General features: G+C 53.9%; 2 protein-coding genes across 5 annotated transcripts; both read left to right on the plus strand.

Annotated features, from left to right (window-relative positions):
* The first annotated feature begins 117 nt into the window (after positions 1–117).
* Positions 118–10,152, plus strand: FBL (fibrillarin). Its single transcript, XM_032614706.1, has 9 exons — positions 118–241; positions 5,013–5,198; positions 5,284–5,385; positions 5,475–5,569; positions 6,589–6,759; positions 7,660–7,792; positions 8,888–9,000; positions 9,814–9,959; positions 10,046–10,152. The coding sequence occupies exons 1-9, from the start codon at positions 232–234 to the stop codon at positions 10,068–10,070; spliced, it is 981 nt and encodes a 326-aa protein (XP_032470597.1). The 5' UTR covers positions 118–231; the 3' UTR covers positions 10,071–10,152.
* A 230-nt stretch (positions 10,153–10,382) lies between these two features.
* DYRK1B (dual specificity tyrosine phosphorylation regulated kinase 1B) lies at positions 10,383–18,962 on the plus strand. 4 transcript variants are annotated; one of them, XM_032613042.1, is made up of 12 exons: positions 10,383–10,592; positions 12,622–12,785; positions 13,832–13,951; positions 14,041–14,229; positions 14,615–14,762; positions 15,631–15,917; positions 16,644–16,790; positions 16,872–17,012; positions 17,309–17,344; positions 17,429–17,624; positions 18,018–18,124; positions 18,220–18,962. In XM_032613042.1, the coding sequence occupies exons 2-12, from the start codon at positions 12,723–12,725 to the stop codon at positions 18,583–18,585; spliced, it is 1,800 nt and encodes a 599-aa protein (XP_032468933.1). In that variant the 5' UTR covers positions 10,383–10,592; positions 12,622–12,722; the 3' UTR covers positions 18,586–18,962. The 4 variants fall into 4 exon arrangements, with proteins under 4 accessions (XP_032468933.1, XP_032468931.1, XP_032468935.1 ...); XM_032613040.1 differs by having other exon boundaries at positions 10,446–10,592; positions 17,309–17,624; positions 18,220–18,961; XM_032613044.1 differs by lacking the exon at positions 17,309–17,344 and having other exon boundaries at positions 10,446–10,592; positions 18,220–18,956.
* Positions 18,963–26,411: the final 7,449 nt, after the last annotated feature.

Here is a 26,411-nt window from a genome sequence, read left to right on the forward strand (position 1 = left end):
GCAGCTCCAAGGACGGTCGAGGAGGCTGTGCCCTGAGAGGCTCAGAAATCTCCGCCCACAGCGCGCACACCAGGCTCTGGGCGGGGCTGAGGCTCCGAGGGGCGGGGCTGCGTGGTTGCATCACGCAGTGTACGTCGCCGCGCGCGTGCGCTCCTTTCCACGTGCGAAAGACCCGGACGCGTGGACTCGGGGAAGCCGCAGAGTACTGAGCCGTGGAGCTCCACGCTCGCTATGAAGCCAGGTGGAGGCCGGGGTTGGGGTCGGAGCTCAGGACTGGGATCCGGCGGGGATCGGGGTGCCGGGCCGGAACGGAGGGGCGGGGTCCTGGCCTGGGGACAAGGATTCTGAGCCCTGGATCCGGTCTCTTGTGGGGAAGGGGTCTTGTTCCGGTCTCTTGTGGGGATGGGAGGGCTTGGTTCCGCCCTGTGATCGAACCTCAGCCTGGGGTTCGGGTTCCTGGTCTAGAGGTTTGTGATTGACTTCTCAGAGGTCACGGTCGTTAGTAGAGAGTCTTGGGCGTAGAATTGGGGGTGTCCTGAACTGGGATTCGTTTCATTGAGGCAGTCATTAGGGGTCTTGGATATTGGGCCGCGGGCGGTAGTCGAGGGTACTGAACCAGAATCTAGATCCAGTCATCTGGGGTCTTGGATCTCTGGGCGTGGGATTTGGGGATTTGTCCTGATTGGGAGGCGGAGAGCCCCCGGTCTTGGGTGCGGGGGCTGGGTCTTCTAGGACCCCATATGCTCCCCAGTCGCTGCCGCAACAGCAGTACCCTTGGCTTCAAACCTAGCTTCTCAGAGAGGGCCGGCATAGATGAGTATTCCCGGCTTGCCCTCCCTGGCCCACTTTCCCGCTCTCTACTCTCCGGAGGGGGGCGGGTCCCTGAGAATGGAGTGGAGCTCCTGGGCCTAGTGATTCTCAACTCGCGGTGAGAGGTGAGGTGAAACTTCACACGCCCAGTATAGGATTATCGTGGGGTGGGCAAGGGAGGTAATCACAGGGCGTGAGTGGTTTTATTCATTCCGATTTTACTCGAGATTTTGATGAACCCTCCACACCTCCCTCCTAGTGGAATGATGAGAGTCCTGGCTTTGACAGCAGAAGGGCCTCAGTTCAGTTTCAATCCTAACTATGCTTAACTTACTGTATGACCTTGGGCAAGTGGCTTTACCTCTCTGAGCCTCAGTTATCTCATCAATAAAATGGCACCCAGTCCTAATTTAGTGAGAGCATGTTAAGAAAAAATAGCACATGGTGGTAATCATTTTGCAATATATGTGTATCAGATCAACAGGTTGTACACTTTAAACTTACACAATGTTACAGTTTGCAGTTACGTCTCATATAGCACGGTGCTTGACATGTAATAGTATTTTCTCTAATTGTTATCTTTATCTTTCTTCTCAAGGGGAGCAAAATTAGGGTCCTTCTCCCTGGTGTCTCAGCTCTTCCTAAATCAGGTCGAGCCCCTCTCCCCTCCCCGCAACTTGCTCCCCTGGAGTTGGGGAAATCTTCTGCCATGACTGAAAGGGTCTGTTTCCTAGTACAGGTTTCCTTGTTTCCTTCCTTCCCCCCACACTTCAGCCTGTGGAGAGATGGGGTCATCTGGCGGGGGCAGAATTTGTGGGTCCATGCCCCCTCTCAAGTTCCCTTTCTCTTCAGTGTTTATGGATCTACTGGTGGAATAGGAAGTGCCAGGCAGTGTGGCTCCCACTGAGACCCGGGCAAGCCTGCAGGCATCCTGTGCTCTGATTGTGCCAGGAATGGAGGATACGCCTTCCCAACCCTTCCCTCACTGTGTTAGGATAAGAAGTTGTAGAAGTTGTCTGGAGTCAGCTCTTTAGCGAGGATTTTAGTCTGGTTGAGAGAGGAAGCCTTTGGGAGATTTTGAGCGGGGACCTGATGTCAGTCAGACTTGACTGAGACCTTTAAAAGGATCCTTCTTGCTTCTGTGTGCAAAAGACTTTAGGGGAACAAGAGTGAAAGTAGACACATCAGTGGGAAGTTTGTTGCTGTCATCTACTAGGAGATGATGTGGCTTGGACCAGGGTGGTAGCAATGGACTTGGCTGACAGATTGTCAGGGAATATATTTTGAAGATAGAGCCAACAGCTTGTATGTGGGTGTGAGAGAGAGGGGTCAAGGACAATGAAGGGTTTTGGCGTGTGTAACTGGAGGGGTAGAGTTTCCAGTTTTGAGATGGGGAAGGCTGTGGCAGGAGAGCAGTTTTACACTGTGGTCGGGGAGGGGGTCTGTGGACCCTCCAGCCAAAACTTATAGATAAAGGTATGTGAATGTGCGTTTTTCTGAAGAGTGGGTACTTTCAGTACATTTTTCTAAGAACCCCAGGACCTGAAATGGATTAAGATATGTTTTGAGTATCATGCCCGCTGTACCCCATGCCGTGCCCACACTTTCTGGGTCTCTGTTCTATCAGGCCTGTGTTGAGGGTCTCTTAGGCCTAGTGGTTTCTCCCCTAAGTAGGAAGGAGGAGGGACTCATTCTCCTGAGTTTGAATAATATATTCAAACTGTGTGCGAGGTAGCATATTAAGTGCTCTGTGTGTATTGTCATTTAATCTTTACAACTCTGCGAGGTGGACACTGTGTTATTTCCATATCTCCTTCTTACAGGTGAACTTTTCAGGATACCCACAGACCTTCCCTACTCTCTAGGGTCATGAATGGCATGGCCGTCTCCCTGTAGTCAATGCCTGAGCTGCTTGAGGGAGGGACTGGGGCTCTGGTCACCATCTGATCACCTGCTTCCTGAATGAACAGGGTGTTTTCTTCATAAGACAGAACCCAAGGGTTTAAGAGTTCTCAGCCCATTTACTATCTGTTGAGCCCATACTTTGCGCCAGGTGTTGTGCAGGATGCAGTGATGACCCACACAAACATCTCTGTCCATTTGGAGCTTGATTCTAGTGGGAGAGGCAGGCAGTAATAATCCTTAAGATGCCATGTATGATAACTGATAGGAAGAAAAAGCAAGCAGAGTAAAGGTCAGGTGGCCAGAGAAGGCCCTTCTGAGGAAGGAACATTCGGTCAGAGACCTGAGTGCAGTGGGGTGGGTGAGTCAAGCAATGTCCTCTGGACCCAGGCAGTGGGAACAGGAGATGCTCAAGGTTTAGAAGCTGGAAAGCGAGTTTGTTCTTGGGGAGGAAGAGCACGGGACCCAACATAGAGAAAGGTCAGAAAAGTCAGCAAAAGCCAAGCCCAATGGTGGTGATTCTGTTTGGGCTGCACGTTAGTCACCTGGGGAACTTTAAAAAGCCCCCTGGGGCTTCCCTGGTGGCGCAGTGGTTGAGAGATCGCCTGCCGATGCAGGGGACGCGGGTTCGTGCCCCGGTCCGGGAAGATCCCACATGCCGTGGAGCGGCTGGGCCCCTGAGCCACGGCTGCTGAGCCTGCGCGTCCGGAGCCTGTGCTCCGCAACGGGAGAGGCCACAACAGTGAGAGGCCCGTGTACCGCAAAAAAAAAAGCCCCATGCCCAGGCCTCCACCCCAGACAATTTACTTGAGAATCTAAGCAACAGCCCTGGGCAAGGATGAGACCCACCGATTTCTAGCTTTGGAAGCCGGAGAAAGGAATTTTGATTTCAGTTAGAATGTGATGGAAAACCTTTGAAGGGATGTGGGCAGGGGAATGATGAGAGCTGATTTGCTGTTTTGCAAAGGTCAGTCACCAGCTGCTGTGTGGGCAGTAGACTGCAGAGGGAGCGGGAGACCAGAGGTCAACAACTCTTGGTGTAGGAGTTTGAAAACCGTTCATTTTTAACAACTAAATTAGGACTAGCTATTCAGAGTTCTACGTTTTCATCTCTAACACCATTAAAACGAATGAAGCCTTCATATGGTGGGAATACAATGCACCTTTGCAAAAACTTTAGCAAAGTTCATTATTGAATAGTTTACATCAAGTGACATCATTTTAAACCATCACTAATTTTCACACGAACGATTGTTTGATAATGCAGTTTTCTGAAAGTACTGCAGAGCTTTTGAAGCCATCACAGAAGAGTCAAATACTGAATCTGTTAGCACCAGGAGAGTTCTGTCTGCTTCAGACACTGTTTTGTGCTCCGTGAACAATGTTTGCTCTCTCCTGAAGTGATGAAAATAAAGTCTCTGACTGTTTTCTTTTCCCTTCAACTTCCCATCTTGTTGACAAGCCCTAAACTGCTATGATCAGTCGCCCATCCATAAAGGACAGTTGTGGGTTTTGCTCGTTTTTCCCCCTGAGTTGGGAGAGACGTGTGCGTGCTTGGAAGCAGGGGGATCAGTTAGCAGGAAAGATGTGATGTCGAATGCCTCCCCTCTGTTTTGGGGTTGGCGCTTTTCTGCCACACACGAGGGCAGGAGTGGGAGGGCATGAAGAAGTTTCCAGGGCCCGGGGGACCCTACTGCCACAGTGCATGTACACACACAGTGCACAGTCTTCTTCAGACTAATTAATATTGATAATAGAACAAGATCCTGTGCATTTACTAACCAACCGAGAAAAGCAGAATATTGACAGTAAATCTACCTCTATGTTTTCCTCCCCTATCCTAACCCCATAACTTCTCTTTCCCAAAGCCTAATATCGTGAGTTTCACATTTATCATTCTCTTGCCTCTTTTTGGGGGCGGGTGGGGCGTGGATTACCACATATATCCACACCGCATAGCACCTCTTAGTTGTTGCTGGCCTTTATAAAGAGGATATTGTGTTAGATGTGGTTTTCTAGGGCTTGCTTTTTCCCTTACCATGATTCTGAGATTTATGTCTCTGTTGCGTGGATCTGTTGATCCTTTTCGTTGTTCGTCGGGAATCGTCCCTCTTTCATTTGTCCATTCTGCTCATGGACGCTCAGGTTAGTCCGTTGTTCTGCTGCTGTGGACACACGTGGGCACCTCTCCTGGCGCCCACATGCACACGTTTCTCTCCCGAGTGGAGTTCCTCGGCGTAGGAGTAACTTCTCAAGCTCCATGGCCCCGTTGATGGTTCTTGTTTCTGTTTCCACCACAGGTTTCAGCCCCCGTGGGGGCGGCTTCAGTGGCCGAGGTGGCTTTGGTGACCGTGGCGGTCGCGGCGGAGGCCGTGGAGGCTTTGGCGGAGGCCGTGGAGGCTTTGGCGGAGGCCGTGGAGGCTTTGGCGAGGGCCGAGGCCGAGGCGGAGGCTTTAGGGGCCGTGGGCGAGGAGGGGGAGGAAGAGGTGATGGAGGGGGCTTTCCCTGGGCTTGGGGAGTGGGGAGGGAAGCGTGGTGGGGTCTCCCTCTCACTGCATCTCTGCCTTGTAGGTGGCGGGTTCCAGTCTGGTGGCAGCCGGGGTCGTGGTCGGGGAGGAAAAAAAGGAAACCAGTCGGGGAAGAATGTGATGGTCGAGCCTCATCGGCATGAGGGTGAGTGAGGAAGGCAGGGAAGCCCCTGGGGTTAGGGGTGGGGTGTGGCCCACCGGGGTGTTCACCCCTGCTCTGATCCCCTCACCCAGGTGTATTCATTTGTCGAGGAAAGGAAGATGCACTGGTCACCAAGAATCTGGTCCCTGGAGAATCGGTTTACGGAGAGAAGAGAGTCTCGATTTCGGTGAGACCTGGGCGCCTGGCTAAGCCACCAGAGCCCCAAGCTGACGGTGTAACCGGCTGCCTGGTCTCCCTGTCCCCACCGTCTGTCCTCCACGTGACAGCCAGGGGATCGTCTTAATCCATAAGTCAGATCACGCACCCGCTCCTCAGATACCTTCTGTGATGGCCCGCTGGCTTCAGGTTAAAGTCCCGAGTCCTCGGTGTGGCCTGGAAGGCCCTGCACCTTCTAGCCCCGCCTCCCCACTGTCTCCACCCACTGTCCCCCTAACCTAGTGTCTTCCAGCCACGACGACAGCCTTGCTGTTCCCTCTGCCTGGAACACTCTGCTCCCAGCCCTGGGCATGGCTGGTTCCTTTTCATCACCAGCAGCTCTGGGCAGGTGTCACCTTGTCTCTCTCACAAGGCCCCCTTGCACCACCCTGTCTATCAAAAGCTGCCCTCACCGCCTTCCTGCTGGCTTTCCTGCTGCCTGGAATGTGCGTCCCCATATAATTTGAGCGGCCCCTCAGCCTCAGGTCTGCTTCAGGTGTCTCCTCCTTGGCTCTTCCCTGGCCACCCTTTCTCATTTTCACCTGCCCTCGCCCTGCTCCCCATGCTTCAGATCTTCCTTCCTGGCTTGATCTTTTCTCCTTAGCCCCGTCACTAGCTATTATGCCATGTGTGTTAGTCAGTCCAGCGTATCCTCGCTCCTTGAGGGCGAGGCCTTTGTCCCCTTCACTGTGTTTCTCCAGTTCCTAAGCATAGGGGCACGGTCAGTGTTTATAGAATGAATGCATAGGTCTTGCCTTGCTGTTACCTGGGATGATCTTGTTTGTTTATTGTCCCTGTCGCTGCCCCTGAGTCAGGAACCTCCATGAGAGGGCAGGCCCTGCCTCTGCCATGGCCACAGATGTGTACCCACGTTCGTTTCTTGTACGATGACTGGGCGCCCCGTCCCTTTTGAGGGCCCAGGAGTTAAGAGCAGTGCGGTCTTACAGAAGAGCCTGGCACTGACTTCTGTCCCCATCTCTCCCGGCCCAGGAGGGAGATGACAAAATCGAGTACCGCGCCTGGAACCCCTTCCGTTCCAAGCTGGCGGCAGCAATCCTGGGCGGCGTGGACCAGATCCACATCAAGCCAGGGGCCAAGGTGCTCTACCTTGGGGCTGCCTCGGGCACCACCGTCTCTCACGTCTCTGATATCGTAGGCCCGGTGAGTAGACAGATGGGGGCAGGAAGGGGTGGGAGGGAGGGAAAGGCCACCTCCTCTGCCAGCCTGGAGGTCAGAGGCCCTGGCCACTTCTCTGCACCGTGTGGCTTGGAGCCAGGCCCTTCCTGGTCACAGTGCCTGTGAGTGAAAGGAGCGGCTTGAACCACATCATCCCCAAAGCCTCATTCAGCCTCACTCCTGAGTTCTCGGCCTGGAGGGAAGGGGCGTGGGTATCGGGGTGACCAGTGATAGAGGGGCCCAGAGCTGAGAGTACGTTTGATTTGATTGCCCTCTTTAAAAATTGATACCCCCCAAATCTGGTCTTCTGGTTTCTCTTGAAAGAACAGAAGACGTCAGTTTCTGGGCCTGTGTTTCTGTGTGGCTGGACAGGCTCCCTGTTGAGAGGGCACCCATGCATCGCACTTCATGACACCTCACTCAGCTACAAGACTGTAGGCTGTGTAATTTAGTGGTTAAAAACCCCAGGCTCTGGTGCGGGCTCTTAACAGTGAAGTGGCTTTTAGCAAGTTACTGTCCCTCTCTGAGCCTCAGTTTACCCGTCTGGAAAATAGGGTCATTGTGAAGATAAATGAGTTAAATCCTGTAGAGTGCCAAGAGCAGTGCCTGGCCCATCGCAGATATTCGTAGCTGTTACGATGTCATCTCTGTGCCCTAGCTTCCTCATTTTAAGCCTGAATTGGGGGCCTGGGCTCTCAGATCAGGCAAAGCAGGATTGAATAACCCTTGGACCTCAGTTTATTCATCTAAAATGATAACAAGTCATTAAATGGTAGGGTTTGGATTTGGGGATTTGAAGAGATGCATGCAGTATATGGGCCAAAGTAGGCACTCCATACATGAGAACTAGTATCGTTGTTTTTGTTTGACTTTGATTTATTTTAGGACGGTCTGGTCTATGCAGTTGAATTCTCCCACCGTTCTGGCCGTGACCTCATTAACTTGGCCAAGAAGAGGACCAACATTATTCCCGTCATTGAAGATGCTCGGCACCCGCACAAATACCGCATGCTCATCGGTGAGGGGTCTGGGGTTGGCTCGGGTGGGGTGGGACAGGCCTCTCCAGGTTTCCTGGAAGAGGCCTCCAGAGCCCTGATTTGGATGGAATTGGAGTGGATGAACAGGCCTCTTGAGTCTGCAGAAATGAAAAGGGTCGGGGGAGCCAGGTGAGGTTGTGGAGGTGGCAGTCCTGCTTCAGGGCCTGGGATGTCTGGAGGGCCAACCTCCTTTCCTCCAATCTCCTGCCCCTCCCCCTAATCTCCCCCACCCCAGTACTTCCTGCCTCCCTGCAAAGTGTGGTACCTTTTATACTACCCCTGACTTATGCATAAAAGCCTGCTTTGACGGTCCTCATCAGCACCGTCTGGGGAGATCATAACCCAGAAAGCACAAACAGAGTACGGCCTGGCCCAGAGGGGCCCATTGTGAATGTAAATAACTTTGTTTTAAAAACAAATTCAGAAGCATAGTGTAAAAATGGAGTGCATTATAAACCACCCCCAGAGGTAACCAGTATGAACAATTTGATGTCTGCTTTTCCTGATTTTAAAAAAGTCAGTTTTCATTGCACCATCTTTTCATTCTTTTAAGTTTTTTATTTTATTTTATTTTATTTTTAATTACTCTGCCTTAAAAGTACTACTTTGCATTCCCCCTGGTTTTTCTTTTCGTGAGTTTTCTCCCCTGTGCATTCATACCTTACCCTCTGTCCTGCAGCTTGTTTTCATTTGACAATCCTGCAGATGCTCTTGCCTGTAAGTGCTCACCTTCACTTGTCTTTTTGATGACGTGTCTGTCTCCCCCGCCCAGACCCGGGAGCGTCTCGAGGGCAGGGTCCAGGTCTGACTCGTCTCTCTGTCCCCCACGCCCGGCCCAGGGCTGGCCACAGAGTAGGTGGCAACATGGTTTACAAGAGGAATGAATGAATGGTGTGACTGTGGGTTTTGGACCCATCTTGGGGGCACTGTGGAGGGAGGGGGATCAACAGGAGGAAGTGAGACTGGAGGCCGGGAAGACTCTGCCAGGAACCTGCTGGTGTTGGGGCGCAGGCCCCATGGGAGGAGCTGGGAAATCCAGTGGATCCAGCTTTTAACCGCTACTTGTTTCTCCCTAGCAATGGTGGATGTGATTTTTGCTGACGTGGCCCAGCCAGACCAGACGCGGATTGTAGCCCTGAATGCCCACACCTTCCTGCGTAATGGAGGACACTTTGTGATTTCCATTAAGGTGCGGGGCTTAGAGGAGTCCTAAGATGGGGTGGCAGTATCTTCTCTATCTGTAACTGCCAAGCAGCCAGTCAAAACAAGGAGGCCTCCATCCCCCAATCCAGTCAGTCTATTCCCAGCTCCCTATAAGCCACCCAATCAAATAGCACATAATGAAAAATGTCTACAAAAGTAAAAAGCTTAGAATTTAAAGAGGCCATAGACTGTAGCGATTAAGTGCATGATCGCTGAGTCTGAATATCTTGAGTTTGAATTGCATCTTGCTGTGTGTCTTTGAGCAAGTTACCTAACCTATATGCCTGTTTCTTCACTTGCAAAATAGCAATGTTAGTCCTATCTCTTTTAATGTTGATGTAAGGACTAAATGTCTCAATATGTATGGAGTGTTGAGAACAGAACCTGGTGTGAAATAAATACCAGATAAATGCTGGATGCGTTTTAAAAAATGTTTCATTTTGAAGTACAGAGGCCTCTCCATTGTCTTCAACCAGATTCACCATTGTTTTCTGCAGCCTTTGCTGCATTTGTTTTAGCATTCTCAGCTGCATTATTGCTATTGTTAAAGAAGAGGAAGTAGAAAAAAGAAAAACCCGGAGTGTAAGATTTAAACACTGGCTTTTAGAAAAATAGGGCTCTGTTGAAGGCTTCCTGTTCCAATCCAAACCAAATTGAAAATTTATCTAACGAAGTCTTTCCCTACATTCCCAAAGCCTAGTCTCCAATGAAAACAAATTCTATTGGTTTAAAGAAGCACAAAAAAAGGGAAAGCAGCCTAAAGCCTTGCTGTGGACTTCAAATCCTCTTTCTTCTGCAGGCCAACTGCATTGACTCCACAGCCTCTGCAGAGGCCGTATTTGCCTCTGAAGTGAAAAAGATGCAGCAGGAAAACATGAAGCCCCAGGAGCAGTTGACGCTAGAGCCATACGAAAGAGACCACGCTGTGGTCGTGGGTGTGTACAGGTGAGCAGGGGGTCCAGTCAATACTTGTTAGGAGTGCCCCACAGTGGTGATGAGCCCTGAGTCCCCTCATCTCTTTCCTCTCACAGGCCACCCCCCAAGGTGAAGAACTGAAGCCCAGCGCCATCAGGATCGCGAGAGACTGTGTTGCTACTGTTAACACGTGTGTTTTTCTATTAAAAGACTCATCAGTCTCTCCCTTTGCCCCTGATTGCTTGGCGACCTCGATCAACAGGGCGCATGCGCCTTCGGTCAACTTGCGTGGTGGTGGGGGCGGGCGTTTTCATCCGGTCATATAGCGCATGCTCCTACCTTAGCTGCCTCCTGCGCAGCCGTAACGTGGATTTCGGCGCTTGGGCGGGGTTGGTTGCTTTCTGCGTGTAGGTCCCGGTAAGCTCTTCTGAGCGCAGGCGCGGAGTGTTTCCCTGGGTCACGTGAGGGGGAAACAGGTTGGGGGGGCGGGAGGCGGAGTCCGGGGCGGGGGGGGGGCCGGTTTGTTGTGGTCGCCATTTTGCTGGTTGCATTACTGGGTAATCGGGGCCCTGGCTCGCCGCGTCTGCCGGATATCTTCAGCCACTGGGCAGGACTGAGCTCGGGCTTCCCGAGCAGTTTGAGTTCCCTTGCCCGCGCCCTCAGGTAACGACGCGGCTACGGGCGGGGCAGCACGCGCTCTCGGGAGGGGGGTAGTACGGGACCCGCCCTGCCCGCGTCGCCGCGAGATTTAGCATGAGGCCGAGGGAGAAGAGGAGGGGGGCGGTGGGCAGGTGCAGGCCTTGCCTGGCTATTCTTAGTCGGATTCCTGGAAGGGGCCGAGCCCCGAAGTAGCAGTCTTGGGAGGGAGACTGGGAGGGGGTTGCCGGGCCTCGCTCCCGCTCTTTGTTTGGTCTCGGCTCCGCCGGCCGCATCCTCGTCGCCTAGCAACAGCTGTCCTGGGCTGTAATTGGTTGAGCTCTTGGCAGCAGTGGCCAATGGCAAGGTTGTTGCCATCGTAGGTGTGGACTGCCAAACTCTGTCCGGCCCCGCCCGCCGGGGCTCCGCTGGCCCCGGCGGGCCTCCGGGGTGGGAGGCGGGACGCTGGGGTCCCCTGGGGCGGGTGGCTGAGCTGGGCGGTGCTGGCGGGGCGAGGGTTAACCCGCCCCTCCCCCGTCCACCTGCTTTCCCCTTCCCCCGCGTGCCCCGGGCTGACCCTCGTCCCCTCCTCTCCCCGCCCTTGGCGGGGCGGCGGCTGCTGTTGTCACCCACCGAGCCGCCTGTCCCGCTTGTCCTCCCCGCCGCGGGGCTTGCCGGGCCGGCCGGGCCGGGACAGGCGGCCGATTTCTCACCACAGACACCGCCGCCATGCTGGCCGCTCGCCCACCCCACTGGGGGCCCCACCGCGCCCCAGCCCCCCGTGGGCGCGCCAGCCCCGACCCGGGTAGGGGGTGGGGGCTGGGAGAGAGGGTCCTGGTGTGGGAGGGCCCCGAGGAAGAGATTGTTTTGTGGGGGAGCTCCAAGAGAGAGGAGGGGTCGTGGAGTGGCAAGGCTTGGCATAGGGGAAGAGGATTGACATGGGAGAAGGCCCGTGGGGAGAGGATTTTGGTGTGATAGATGCTCTGGAAGGGGAGAACTCTGTGATATTTGGGGAATTTACCTATGGGGGCCTTCTAGGAATGGGCACAATTGTGGATTGACCCTGGTGTAGAGGAGTGACTGGAGAAAGGATCCTGACAGGACAAAACGATTAGGGAGGGTGGGGGTAGGAGCCAGGGTAGGACCATCCACAAGGACCATCCACTAAACTGTGGGAAGGAATGCCTCCCCCTTGCTTCCATCAGAAGGAGTGGGCCTTGATTGGGGGTGGGCGGGGGCTTGGAGTAATGTGGGGAAGGGCCCTGATGTGGCATGGGGGAACTGGAATATGGTTTGGGAAATTACGGAGGGGTGGTCCCCAGTGGGAGGAAATGATAGGGAAGAGGTCTTAGCACCATATGGGGAGGGTCCCCTGGGAAGGGTGGACCCTGGTGGGTGAGAATGCCATAGGGTTAGGACCCTGTTATGAAGGGGTCCTCAGATAACCTTGGTGTGATCAGGAGGTCCCTGAGGATCCTGCTGTGGTTTGGAGGGGGCCCAGAAGACTCTCATGTGGTTTGGGGGGATCTTAGAGTTCTCTGGATTGGGGCACCAACTGGGAAGGGTAGATCTTGAAGTGGAGGGACCTTGCTGTGGTAATATGAGGTCATGACGTTAGGGAAGACTGCAGGATGGTGGGATCTTGTGTGGGGAGGGCCATGAGTAGAAATGGGGAGAGAAGAGTGAACCCTACTCCCTATACTGTCTGTGGTTTCTTTCTTCTTCTCTTCCTCCCCCGCAATTATTCATGTCTTTCTGTCTTTTCCTGTCATGGCCCACATCCCTGCCTGGCTCCCAATCATTCCCTTTTCCATGTTCCTCTCTTTGTGCTGCCTACTTCATTTATCTGGTAATCATTTGTTGGGGACTCCGCTGTGCCCCACCTCTACCACTTCTCTCTGTCCCCTCTCTTCATTGCCACCTGCTGCTGTGTTGTACCCTTTTCTTCCTCACTCTGTGCCCTGACTTCTCTGTGTTGTCCACCTCTTTCCCGCTTGGTACTGCCCAACACATCCCCTTGTTCCATGTTGTTCCCCCGCCTCCCGCCTGCTCTCAGGTCTCAGCGGCGGTGGCAGCCGAGGTGCAGGATGCGAGAAGGCGCCCCCCGGCCGGGCTCCCGCTCCAGGCCTCACTCCCCTGCGGCCCTCTGAGCCCACCATGGCCGTCCCACCGGGCCATGGTCCCTTCTCTGGCTTCCCGGGGCCCCAGGAGCACACGCAGGTACGCGTTCAGCTGGATCCTCACCTGCCTGGGGGTCGGGGGAGGCTGGGATAGAAGGATCTTGGGGCCGAAAAGATGGTGTGGTTGCCCAAGACAGTCTCCCAGGAGCATGAAGGGTGCCATGGGAGTGGAAGGTATAGAGGAGTTGCTGGTGGAGTCAGGGTTTGGAGAGCCTGGGTTCAAATCCTGGCACCACTGTTATATTACTTAGGTTCTCCACGTTTCAGTTTCCTGTTCTGTCAAATGGGGCCTATAATGATACCTACCTCACAGGGTTGTTGTGAGGATTAAACAAGTTAATGAAATGCAATTGGAAATGCTGAGGACCCTGTCTGGCACATAGTAAGCACTCAATAAATGTTCATTAAGGGCAAAAAAAGAAGTCCAGAGTGAAAGATCTGGAGGGGTTGAAAGGGAAGAAGGTTGAGCTGCAGGGTCCTGGAGCCAGCAAGGCCTGGGGGCGCAGGGTAAAGACCTTCAAGGGTAGACTGTTAGGCTCTAAACCGTAGAGCTGGAAGCAGGATGGAGTAGGTGGTCTAGGGTGCTGGACCCAGATCCAAGATCCTTAGGATGAAGAAACTGGTCAAAGATGCACAGAGTGGGGGGTGAGGGTTAGGAAGGCCCCTAGGGATGAGGACAGAGCAAGATAGGGAGCTCCTCAACATGGGATACCCAAAATGGATGGTCTCAGGTGAAGGATTGGGAGGGTCAGAGCCCAGGTTTCCTATCCGATCTCTCCCACTGAGGTTTAGAAAAGAGTAAAGGTATGTGATGAAAGAAGGGGGTAAATAGTTCACTTCATTCACTCAGAAGATTTCTAATGAACACCCACTATGTGCCAGGCCTGCTCCAGGCACGGGAGATAAAGCAAGAGCAAGGTAAAGTTTCTGCCCTTGGGGAGTTTCTGTTCTAGTGGGGTTGTCAGACAGTGACCAACTAAAGAATGTGTGTGGAAATGATGCGCCAGCTGCCCACTGTGTTCTCCTCCTTGAGGTCAGAGGTGAAGGCCTGTCCTCAGTGCTCACCCGTCACCCCGCCTCCCCCAGGTATTGCCTGATGGGCGGCTACTGCCGCGGAGGCTGCCCCTGGCCTTCCGAGACGCGACCTCAGCCCCGCTGCGCAAGCTCTCCGTGGACCTCATCAAGACCTACAAGCACATCAATGAGGTGGGCAGGGGGTGAGGGACACCGGCTGGGTGCTGAGGGCTCCTGGCATCGGTCACTCATCAGTCCTCATCTCCCGGCCGGCCGGGCAGGTATACTATGCGAAGAAGAAGCGGCGGGCCCAGCAGGTGCCACCTCAGGACTCGAGCACCAAGAAGGAGAAAAAGGTCCTGAACCACGGTTATGACGATGACAACCATGACTACATCGTGCGCAGTGGCGAGCGCTGGCTGGAGCGCTATGAGATTGACTCACTCATTGGCAAAGGCTCCTTTGGCCAGGTGCGGGATGCCCCCCACCCGACCCTGATCCAGGGCTTAGGAGGTACGGGCACCCACTGATATTGACCCACACAGCCAGTGGTTCAGTGGCTTCAAGTTCCATGCTGGGCCACTCACCCCAGTGCAATCACTTGGTTACCTGTGCCTCAGTTTCCTTTTCTGTAAAACAGTGCAAATAACAGGACTCTCCACATAAGGTTGTTGTGTTATCTCATATCCAGTGTTTACACTCGTGTCTGACTGTTGGTGAGCACTCAAATTGAGTTATTAGTGTTACTGATGGCGATACTGGTGGGTCTCCTTACTGGAGGGAGAAGAGTGGTGGTACCTGGCTCTGCCCTCCACGCCCTCGTTCCCTCACTTTGTGGCATGCCTGTGGTCACAGGTGGTGAAAGCCTATGATCATCAGACCCAGGAGCTGGTGGCCATCAAGATCATCAAGAACAAAAAGGCCTTCCTGAACCAGGCCCAGATTGAGCTGCGGCTGCTGGAGCTGATGAACCAGCATGACACAGAGATGAAGTACTACATAGGTGAGGCCTGGGGCAGAGCTGCCTGGGGATGGGCCACCCTCGGTACAGGAAGGGGCTGGTGTCTTCAGGGCAGGGTTTGGTCTGTAATTCCAGGACATCAGTGATTTCTCCTGCCGCTTTCAGGATGTCTACCCTATTCACATGAGAACGCTGGTCAGAGTTTATCCGGGTGCTCACTAAGGGTCATGCTCTGTTGTGAGAACTTTACATAAAGTCACTTGTTTAACCCACACCGAAGCCCCATTATCATTGCCCACAGCTTGGAGATGAAAAAACAGAGGCACTTAGGTGCTGTCACTTGCAGAAGGTCACAGTGTTTGTACTCAGAAGAGCTATAATCTGACCAGGCAGTGGACTCCAGAGCCTTTACTCTTAACATCTATGCCAGTCTTTTTCCTCTTTCCTGTACTGATTCCTCTTAGAAAAAGCAAGTGGATTTAAGGAATGCATTTCTTTTAAAAGGAAAATATACAACCTTACAGTAAATGGAAAGCAAGCATCCCTTGTCACAAAAATAAACAGAACTGAGACTAAAACAAGATTATAAAATTAAATGAGGAAGTGTAGGATGGTGTTAAAAACCCATCAGCACCAAATGGAAACTTTCTCTTTGGTTTAATCAGGAAGTTTGACAGAGACTTGAAAAGAAAATTAACTTCCTGTGTGAATCAAGTTATAGACATATAAAAACATCCTGATTAGCAGCTGGTAACTGTGGGCACACCACAGTTTGGCCTGTGCTCCAGAAGCAGAGACACAGATCTGGTTCCAGCCTCTCTCCTTATGAGCGTGGGCCACAGGCTGCCGCTGGCCCTCCCTGAGCCTCAGTTTCTTCTCCCTCGGCCCATTTCCGTCCTCTTCCCGGCAGTGCACCTGAAGCGACACTTCATGTTCCGGAACCACCTGTGCCTGGTGTTCGAGCTGCTTTCCTACAACCTATACGACCTCCTGCGCAACACGCACTTCCGTGGCGTCTCGCTGAACCTGACGCGGAAGCTAGCGCAGCAGCTCTGCACGGCGCTGCTCTTCCTGGCCACGCCCGAGCTCAGCATCATTCACTGCGACCTCAAGCCCGAGAACATCTTGCTCTGCAACCCCAAGCGCAGCGCCATCAAAATCGTGGACTTCGGCAGCTCCTGCCAGCTTGGCCAGCGGGTGCGGCCCCAGGGTGGGGCCAGTGGTGTGGGTGTGGCCAGGCTGTGGGCGGGGCCAACTAGTGGCCTGGGGCCAAGGGGCGAGGCTAGGAGGGGATGGGATCGTGCTGTGCAGCTTGGAGTGGTTGATGCCTGAGTGATAGTGCTTGGGATGGGGGTGTGTGCAGGTACGGAAGGTGGGGCCAGTGGGTGAAGGAGAGGGCCACAGGGTATACTGCCGAAGGAAAGAGGAGTGGAGCCTGGGAGAACAAGCCAGTTTTGAGGCTGCCAGATTGTAGGGTTGGAGAGGAGCAGTTGGGTGGCCTTGAGCCTGGCATGGCAGTTTACAGAGTTTTGTTTACTCTGTGCTCTTAAAGCTGGGGATGGAAGGGGGTGGGGCTCTTCAGCTTTGCAGCTTCCTGTGAACTGGCATTTAAGATGATGCTGGTAGTGGTTTGAAAAGTGTCCAGTTTGGGAGGGTGGGAAGGGCCTAGGTTTACAGACTCCCAGCCTCTGGTGACCAAGAGGGGCTCAGGATCAGGCCAGCAGAAATGGAGATCAGGATCAGATTAGGCCAGTAGAGTGACTCCTGGAAAGCTGGTGTTGATAACATCAGGGTTTAGAGACCCCTGTCCCCAGTTTTGGGGGCAGGAGACCTGTCCTTAGTCAGTCCTCCTAGCTGTGGGGGTGTCACTGGTGCGAGTTGGGGAGGCGGGACCTCTGACGATTGCCCTCTCTCCTCCCCCAGATCTACCAGTACATCCAGAGCCGTTTCTACCGTTCGCCCGAGGTGCTCCTGGGCACACCCTACGACTTGGCCATTGACATGTGGTCCCTGGGCTGCATCCTGGTGGAGATGCACACTGGAGAGCCCCTCTTCAGTGGCTCCAATGAGGTGTGCTCCTGAGGAGGGGGTGCGCTGGAGGGGGTGGAGGCCTGGCCGGCCTGATGATCCTGACTGCCTGCCTGCTCTCAGGTGGACCAGATGAACCGGATTGTGGAGGTGCTGGGCATCCCACCAGCCCCCATGCTGGACCAGGCACCCAAGGCTCGAAAGTACTTTGAGCGGCTGCCTGGGGGTGGCTGGACCCTGCGAAGGACAAAGGAACTCAGGAAGGTGCGGCCCCTGCCCCATGCCGCTCCTCCTACCCCGGTGGCCCCTCACTCTCACACTTGGGGCTCCCTGCTTCCCCTCCCTTGTGTCTTTCCCTTCCTTCCTCTTCCCTCCACCCCATCTGTCCTTTCCTTCCTCCCCCACCCACCCCATCTCTCCTACTACCTACCCCACAACTCTTCTTAGCTCCTCTCTTTCCACTTTCTCTCCTGTGCCTCTGTTTCCCCGTGTGTGTCTCCCTGCCCCTCCTGCCCACTGACGGCCACTCTCTTGCCCCCCCTCCCACCTCCCCCTGCCAGGATTACCAGGGCCCCGGGACACGGCGGCTGCAGGAGGTGCTGGGCGTGCAGACGGGCGGGCCCGGGGGCCGGCGGGCGGGGGAGCCGGGCCACAGCCCCGCCGACTACCTCCGCTTCCAGGACCTGGTGCTGCGCATGCTGGAGTATGAGCCCGCCGCCCGCATCAGCCCGCTGGGGGCTCTGCAGCACGGCTTCTTCCGCCGCACGGCTGATGAGGCCACCAACACGGGCCCGGCAGGCAGCAGTGCCTCCACCTCGCCCGCGCCCCTCGATACCTGCCCCTCTTCCAGCACCGCCAGCTCCATCTCCAGCTCTGGTGGGTGCTCAGTGCCAGATGGGGTAGAACAGGGGTCGGGGCAGCTCTGGCTTGGCCTGATCTGGGGGGGACCTTGTCACTGGGCCTTCACCTAGAGCTATGAAACTGCATGATCCTCAACTCCAGAATGGGTGGGGTAGGCGAGCTCAGACTGGCCCTGATTTGGTCTCTGAAACTGAGCTTGGGTTCAGATCTCTAAAACTGGTTCTGACTCTTTGACACCCCAAACTGAACTCTGACCCCTGATCTCAAAATTGGGTCTGATCCTTCGACTGGGTGCTGGCCCCAAAGCCCAGACCTGGGCCTGGACCGTGAACCAGACTCGGCCACCTGAAAACTCAGCCCTACCTTTCCTCGCTTAAGGCCTCTCCTCTCTTCCCCTGGCACTTCCAGGAGGCTCCAGTGGCTCCTCCAGTGACAACCGGACCTACCGCTATAGCAACCGATATTGTGGGGGCCCTGGGCCCCCCATCACTGACTGTGAGATGAACAGCCCCCAGGTAATGGGACCTTGGGGACTTTGGAAGTGGGTGGTGGAGTGTCTGGGGCTTCAGGACCTAGGTCTCCATCACCAACTGTTCCTTTGCTCCTTTAGGTCCTGCCCTCCCAGCCACTGCGCCCCTGGGCAGGGGGTGATGTGCCGCACAAGACACATCAGGCCCCTGCCTCATCACTGCCAGGGGCCGGGGCCCAGTTACCCCCTCAACCCCGATGCCTTGGCCGTCCCCCGTCACCAACCTCACCACCACCCCCGGAGCTGATGGATGTGAGCCTGGTGGGCGGCCCTCCGGACTGCTCCCAGCCTCACCCAGCGCCTGCCCCCCAGCACCCGGCTGCCTCAGCCCTCCGGACTCGGATGACAGGAGGTCGTCCACCCCTCCCACCCCCCGATGACCCTGCCACTCTGGGGCCGCACTTGGGCCTCTGTGGTATACCCCAGAGCACGGCAGCCAGCTCATGACCCTGCCCCCTCCCTGGGGCCCCTCCTGAAGCCATACCCCCCCCCTACCCAATCTGGGGGCCCTGGGCTCCCATCCTCATCTCTCCCCTTGACTGGAATTGCTGCTACCCAGCCGGGGTGGGTGAGGCCTGCACTGATTGGGGCCTGGGGCAGGGGTTCAAGGAGAGGGGTTTAGGCTCACCTCCCCACTAAGGACTGGACCCTTGGTCCCTTCTCTCCCCTTGTTTTCTATTTATTGTACCAAAGACAGTGGTGGTCCAGTGCGGGGAGGGGGAGATTCCCTCTCACCCCAGGGCCCTAGGAGGGGGTGGGGGCAGGTAGGGGGAGATGGCCTTGCTCCTCCTTGCTGTACCCCCCAGTAAAGAGCTTTCTCACATTCCCGCCTGAGCGTTTGCAGGCCCTCGGCTCCCCTCACCCAGCCCTCAGAGGCGTGGTGGGGAACGGTGTTTGGGGAGGGGGGGGTTGCTGGAAGAGCTTTGTCGTGTGGGATGAGTCCCTGGTCCCTGGGGAGGTTATGACTATTGATGCAGGCATGGGACTGCAGGAGGTCTGGGGCTGTGGAAATCTAGACACAAATCCTGGATAGGATGCTAGCCCACACTTGCTTTTTCTAGGGTAAACTGAGACCTTGAAAGGTAAAGGCCCAGCCCTGGCCTGTCTCTGGGAAACATCAGGTTCTGCCCTAATAAGCCAGGGCTTCCACAGAGTCTGCACAGGCATGGCTCATTTTGCCAGTCATCCGGTAGGTGCTGAGTGCATGTAGCAGGCCTTATTGGTGCCACCTGGGGAATGGCAGGCAGGCAGTGGGTACGGAATTTACCCCCCACACGTCTTGTCTCACTCTTCGGAACCATTGCGGAGCAAAGCATTTTAAGATTCTCGGGCAAAAAGAAAGTCCCGGGGTTCCAGGTAAGTGGGCCTGTTTCCATAGTAATTTGGAAACTTCTGTCTCTAGCCGGCCAATCAAGAGCCGTCAGGTTCAAAGGGTATCGTCCTCCGCCACCGGGGCGCGGGGCTTCCTGGGAAATGGAGTTCTATTTGGAAATTTCTTCTACCTGTTTTCGTTGCTGAACTACAAAGCCCAGAATTCTTTTCGCTCACGTGTTTAGGGGCGGGTTCTCAGCTAGCCAATGGGCAGTCAGAAGCAGCCGGGGCCCGGATGCTTAAGGCGGGCTGTAGAGGAGGCGAAGGCCGTGATTGGGTGACTTTGGCCAGACTCTGCGGGAGCATTCAGTTCTCTTAAGTCTTGCGGAAGGTGGGTGACTGTGCTGTTCCGGGAGAGCGTGCAGGTTAGGCGTTCATAGTTACCGAGCAGGAGGTAAGCGCGGAGGCCCGAAACGGCTCCACCACGTGGGGCGTCACTAGCCTCTGTGTTGGGCCTGGCTCGCGGGAAGCCCCAGTCAATAGGAGAGACGGGCAAAGGCCCCGTTACGGGCCTGCGTGTGTTCGCTAACGGAGGCAGCGTGAAACGCGGAGAGAACCCAGGCCCGGCACCGGTAGGGAAACCTTGCCGGGGGTGGGGGGAAGGTGCTGTCTGAGCTGAGACCTGAAGACGGAGGGACGTTTGGGGGTGGCGGTGGTGCGGTGGAATGGCTTGCGCAAAGGCAACGATGAGAAATAGCCTGGTGTGTGAATGACCTGCAGGTGGTTGGTGTTGGTGGAAGTCTTACTGAAAGTGCTGTGTGAATTAGATTGTGGAAGATTTTGTTGGCTCTTTAAGGAGTTTGGACTTTGTCCTGAGGGCAGTGAGGAGCCACGGAGGGTTTTCCAGAAGAGAAGGGGCCCAATTTGCTGCCAGCTGGGAATAGATTGACGGGGAAAAGACTAGGGTCTGGGAGCCCAGGATGGCAGCTGTGGTATCCTAGGCAGGAGATGTCGGGGATGGAGCAGGGCAGGGGCCTTGGATGGGAGGGGAGGATGAGTGTCGGTGGGGGAGACTTCCAGAAGGCTGAGTTCACAGGCTGTGTGGGAGAGGGAGGCGAAGACGGGAACGAAGGGAATCTCTCTAGCACTGTGGGACGGTGCCTGACATATCAAAAATGATTATAGGGCTTCCCTGGTGGCGCAGTGGTTGAGAGTCCGCCTGCCGATGCAGGGGACACGGGTTCGTGCCCCGGTCCGGGAAGATCCCACATGCCGCGGAGCGGCTGGGCCCGTGAGCCATGGCCGCTGAGCCTGCGCGTCCGGAGCCTGTCCTCCGCAACGGGAGAGGCCACAACAGTGAGAGGCCCGCGTAACGCATAAAAAAAAAAAAAAAAAAAAAAAAAAAAAAAAAAAAAAATGATTATAAAACTTTTTTTGAATGAACGGTCATAGGAAGCAGGTACTACTATGATCTCCCTTTTGCAAATAAGATTACTAATGGTAGAGAAAAGTAACTTGCCCAGGATCACATGGCTAGGAAGTGGAGGGCTCAGGATTTGTGTGTGAACTATTGACTTAGCAAGGTGCAGGATGAACCTCAAGACAGCAGCAGGAGTCAAATCATGTGGGTCCTGTGAGGAATTTGTGATGAGCATGGAAATGTATATTCCCAATTTCTATTTCTAGCCCAGAACCCCTCTCCTGGCCTGTTGACTGACTGCCAACACGATAATCTCCTGGATATCTAGAGATACTGAGAGTAATCTTTGCGAAATTGAACTCCTGGTTTTTTCCCAAAAACGTGTACCTCCCACATTCTCACTAAATGCCACCTCCATTCTTGTAGTCCTTCAGACCAAAAGCTTGGGAGTTGTCCTTGATCCCCTGTCTTTTATCCATGTCTGGTCCATCAGCAAATACCTTCAAAGTATATTCAGAATCGGACCATTTCTTCCCACCTCCACTCCTGTCACCCTGGCCCTGTCCACCCTTATCTCCTGCCTAGACCTCAGTGGTCTATTTGCTCCCCACTGTCTGTTTCTCACATGCAGCCAAAGGGACACTGTGGACACCTGGGTCTGGTCACATCCCTCCCCTGCTCAGTACCCTGTGGCTCCATCTCACAGAAAGTAAATGCCACGTTCCTCTCCATGGCCCGCAAGGCCCTGCATTATCTGTCCCTGTTGCCTGTCTGACATCATCTACTCCTTTCTTGTTCCCTCTGTTCCAGCCACACTGGCCTCAGGGCCTCTGCACTTGCTGTTCTCTTTATGTTGAACATTCTTCTCCCGAATAGTCAAGGCTCACCACCATCTCCTTTAGGTCTTTACTCAGATGTTACTTTCTCCTTGAGATCTTTCCTGACCACCCTTCTAGAGTGGTGCCACAAATATTTGTATCTGGGCTTCCCTGGTGGCGCAGTGGTTAAGAATCCACCTGCCAATGCAGGGGACACGGGTTCGAGCCCTGGTCCGGGAAGATCCCACGTGCTGCGGAGCAGCTAAGCCCGTGCGCCTAGAGCCTGTGCCCTGAAACAAGAAAAGCCAATGCAGTGAGAAGCCCGCGCACCACAAGAGCAGCCCCTGCTCGCTGCAACTAGAGAAAGCCCGCACACAGCAACAAAGATCCAACACAGCCAAAGATAAATTCATTTAAAAAAAAATTCATATCTGTCTTCCCTTTAACTTTTTCCTTAGCATTAATCATATCACTGCTTAACACGGTGCATAATTTATCTATCTTGTTTATTGTCTGTCTCCCCCCCACCCCGACGTAGTAGATCATGAGCTTCATGAGGGCAGGAGCTTTTGTCTCCTCCATGCTTCTTGTCTAACACCTAGAAGAGCTCTTGACATGTAGTACAGGCTCAATAACTATTTACTGAATGAATGGATGGATGATTTCAGTAGTACAATTCCTGATCCTAGCATTCTAGGGACTCTGTTGATCCCCTACGCACAGAACCTTAAGGGGCTGCCTTAACGTTTTCTGAGGTCTCAGACATTCAACAAACATTTCATATTGCCTCTGCTTTGTGCTCAGGATTGAGGATACAGCAGAGAACAAAGCAGTTTCCCTGTCCCCAGACAGCTCACAGTCTCCGGGGTGGAGGTTCAGATTGTCAGCTTCTCACGCAAATATGAAATTACAAAGAAAGGTAGAGTGTCATAAGAGCACTTGACAGGAAGTCTAATCTGGACCCTAGGAAGTGAGGTTTGAGGTGATGGGGTAGGCATTAACTCTCTTTAAGAGGTAAGTGTGTGTGTGGTGCTGGGAACCTAGAGGCTGAGGGAGAGCAAGAGGCCAGACCATGTGGATCCTGTAAGGAGTTTGTGTCCTTACCCCGACGTGCAGTGGGAAGTTGTAGAAGAATTTTTTTTTTTTTTTTTTGGCCTCCGCACGCAGCTTCCTGGAATTCCCAAGGAAGTTGTAGAAGAATTTTAAACAGTGGAAGCAGGCATGGTCAGCTACCAGTGTTAAAAACTCCCTCAGGCTATCGTATGGGGAATTGGCTATTGTGTGGGGATTGAGGATTGAAGTAGACAGACCAGTGAAGAGGCTGTTACCATGAGATTAAAATGGCTGCTATTAAAGGCGGCCACGTGTTCTTTCCTGTTTCTCCCATGAAGAGGTGGAGTCTCCTCCTCCCTTTTTATCTGGGCTGGTCTGTGAGTTGTTTTGACCCACAGAATGCAGTAGAAGTGATGCTCTGCTGGTTGGGAGGCCTGGGCCTTAAGAGGCCCGGCAGCTGTGCTTTTTTACTCTCTTGGAGCCCTGGGCTACCGCAGAAAGAAGTCCAGCTCCCCCAGTGGAGAGAGATGTGGAAAGAGAGAGGCCCAGTCATCCCCCAGCTCTTCCACCGTTTTAGCCGATGTGCTAAATCACACATGAGCGATGCCATCTTAGATAGTCTAGCCCAGCTCCCAGCTGACACCATGTGGCGTTGAGACGAGCCATCCTGAGTTAGAGCCTTGTCCAAACTACAGAATCAGAAGCAAATAAGTGGTTGCTATTTTAAGCCACTGTGTTTTGAGGATGACTTGTTACCCAGCAATAGCTAACTGAAACAAACAAATGTTTTTTGAGATCTTAACCATCTTATGTATTAGCTCATTTAATCCTCATTAGTCATTCTATGTGGTAATATTATTATTGCCTTTACATGTATGAGGGAACCAGGGCACAGAGAAGTTAGTGGAGTGCTAGCAAGATACCTGACACATAGTAAGTGCTGAGCATGTGACAGCTGTTAGCAGCAGCACGTTCATCAGCCTTATAATTTCCATAATTGTTAAAGAAGTGATAGTAAAAGGAATTAGAGCGTTATTAACCTAGTTACTAGTGGTGTGATTTTAAATAAGTGACTTCACCTTTCTGAGGTTCCATTTCTTCACTGTAAAATGGAAATTAAAATACTCTTCATCTCAGAGGACTATTGTGAGGAGCACAGGGTCTGACGGGGGGCAAACATCTAATATACAGCAGGGATGCTGATTACTACAAAGCATGCATCCAGGTGTGTTGTGGCCACAAGGATGAAGCTATTTTCTTGGAAGGCCTAGTGGAGAAACAGAAAGGCATCAGGTCCTTGGTCATGTTGTCAAGTGCTGGATCAGGCTTCACCTGAAATGAGTTACTTCAGGACTTTCTTATTAGGGAATCCAATAAATCTTTTTTTTTTTTTTAATCATTTAAGCCCAGTTGAATTGGGCTTTCTGTTACTTGGAACCAACATCCTGATTCCTGGGTTCTGTTATTTGTTGATTCATCAGATATGGAATACTGTTTAAAGTACTGTTTTAGGTGCTGGTATTATAATGGTGAACAAGACCCTCAAAAGCCCTGTCCTTGTGGAACTTACGTTCTAGTGGGGAAGGTAGATGATTTTTTTAAAATAAATTTATTTTATTTATTTATTTTTTGGTACGCGGGCCTTTCACTGTCGTGGCCTCTCCCGTTGCGGAGCACAGGCTCCGGACGTGCAGGCTCAGCGGCCATGGCTCACGGGTCCAGCCGCTCCACGGCACGTGGGATCCTCCCGGACCAGGGCACGAACCCGTGTCCCCTGCCTCGGCAGGCGGACTCTCAACCACTGCGCCACCAGGGAAGCCCTATTTTATTTTTATATGCGTTGGGTCTTCGTTGCTGTGTGCGGGCTTTCGTTGCGGCGAGCGGGGGCTACTCTTCATTGCGGTGTGCAGGCTTCTCATTGCAGTGGCTTCTCTTGTTGTAGAGCACGGGCTCTAGGTGCTCAGGCTTCAGTAGTTGTGGCTCGTGGGCTCAGTAGTTGTGGCTCGTGGGCTCCAGAGTGCAGGCTCAGTAGTTGTGGCTCGCGGGCTTAGTTGCTCCACAGCATGTGGGATCTTCCCAGACCAGGGCTCGAACCCGTGTCCCGTGCATTGGCAGGTGGATTCTTAACCACTGCGCCACCAGGGAAGCCCCAAAGGTAGATGATTTTTAAAGATTAATATTAGTGATACGAGCTATGAAGGCTGAGGGTAGGGATAGAGAGTGACAAGAGCTGCTGTTTTAGGTGGAGGGGTTCAATAAGATATCCTTGAGGAAATGTTATTGGAGGAGGGACCTGACAAAAAAGGAGGAAGCCAGCTATGCACCTGTTTTGGGAAGAAGGACATTCCAGCTGGATAAAACAGCAAGTTCAAAGGCCCTGAGGTGTGCTCGGTGTGTGGGAGGAGCAGAAAGGAGTGAACTGGACCAGACTGAGCCCGTTGAGCAGGAAGGAGATGAGGGCAAGGGGGCATGCAGGGCTGGATGGGCCTTGGGAAGGCCTTGAATTCGATTGGCAGTGAGATGGGAAGCAGTTGGAGCGTCCTGAGCTGAAGAGTGATGTGATCTCACGTCCTAATGGGATTCCTCTGGCTGCCCTGTGGGCACCAAGGTGGACGCAGGGCTCCAGCGAGGAGGCCGCTGCACTAGTGCAGCTGAGAGACGATGGTGGCTTGGCCGGCATGGTAGCAGTGGAAGTGGGCAGATCTGGTTGGTTTGGGGGTGGAATTTGAAGGAAGGAGTGGGCAGGACTTAGGTGTGGGGGGAGAAAGGGGCGTCAACGACTGTAAGCTTTTTAGCCTGAGCTGTGGGGCGGGGGCTGAGGGAGCCTGTGGACATGGTAAGCATCCCAGCGGGATGAGCGTCGCCACGATACAGGAGTCTGGCATCCAGGGGCAAGTTCTGGGCTGGAGATATAAACTTGGGAGCCGTTGGCATTTTCATGGTAGTGAGGCCCAGGATGAGATCACTAAGGAAGGGAGCATGGATGGAACCGAGGTCTGCGCGTGGGAACAGCGAGCTCTGTGAGGAGGTTACTGCAGTCGTCTAGGCGAGAGATGACAGTGGCCCGGACCAGGGCATAGGCAGGTGTGAGCGGTCGTCTGGATGCATTTTGAAGGCAGAACCCACAATGGATTGGTTGCGGGTGATGACAAAGAAATGGACCAGGGCCTCCTGAGAACAGAATAGAGTCAGAACATGGGGCAGTGACTCTGCTTCCCTCCTTTCCCAGGCCCTGTGGTCTCTGCTGCTCTTTGCATCTGCTGCTTCCTCTGTTTGTAGGCAGCTGCAGTGCCCCACAGCCCTTCTGTCCCCATTCCAAATTCCCCCAGACAGAACTCGGATTGCTGGCGTCCAGCATCCAATCTTGCTCAACCCGCTGTAGCTGGAGGATTCCTACAGTGATGTCTGTCTGCTGGGAAGGGCTGTGGACTGGGCGGTCACCTCACACATTCACACAGTATCCCTGATAGTTTGTGTATTATGGGCAGGCGTTGGGCGTGATTTGACCCTGTTTTGGTAGGTGGGTGGGACAGACCCTTTACATAGCCTTAGACTCGTCCTGGGTTGGGTGATGGGGCAGGGGAAACCAGGAAGGTGGGGTCCGGCAGGCTCTGGCTCAGAAGGGTTAGGGTCGGCTTGGGAAGGTGGTGGGGATCCAGCACAGCTTCTGC

This window comes from Phocoena sinus, chromosome 19, assembly GCF_008692025.1.
Source record: "Phocoena sinus isolate mPhoSin1 chromosome 19, mPhoSin1.pri, whole genome shotgun sequence".
NCBI classification, from domain to species: Eukaryota; Metazoa; Chordata; class Mammalia; order Artiodactyla; family Phocoenidae; genus Phocoena; species Phocoena sinus.

What these genes read in the sequence shown, in the direction of transcription:
- FBL (XM_032614706.1), top strand. An exon ending in GCGAGGAGGGGGAGGAAGAG is followed by an intron (nt 5,199 to 5,283) that starts GTGATGGAGGGG and finishes TCTGCCTTGTAG; the next exon opens with GTGGCGGGTTCCAGTCTGGT. An exon ending in CAAATACCGCATGCTCATCG is followed by an intron (nt 7,793 to 8,887) that starts GTGAGGGGTCTG and finishes GTTTCTCCCTAG; the next exon opens with CAATGGTGGATGTGATTTTT.
- DYRK1B (XM_032613040.1), top strand. Translation starts at nt 12,723, where the DNA reads ATGGCCGTCCCACCGGGCCATGGTCCCTTCTCTGGCTTCCCGGGGCCC. An exon ending in TCTTCAGTGGCTCCAATGAG is followed by an intron (nt 16,791 to 16,871) that starts GTGTGCTCCTGA and finishes GCCTGCTCTCAG; the next exon opens with GTGGACCAGATGAACCGGAT. An exon ending in CAGCTCCATCTCCAGCTCTG is followed by an intron (nt 17,625 to 18,017) that starts GTGGGTGCTCAG and finishes TGGCACTTCCAG; the next exon opens with GAGGCTCCAGTGGCTCCTCC.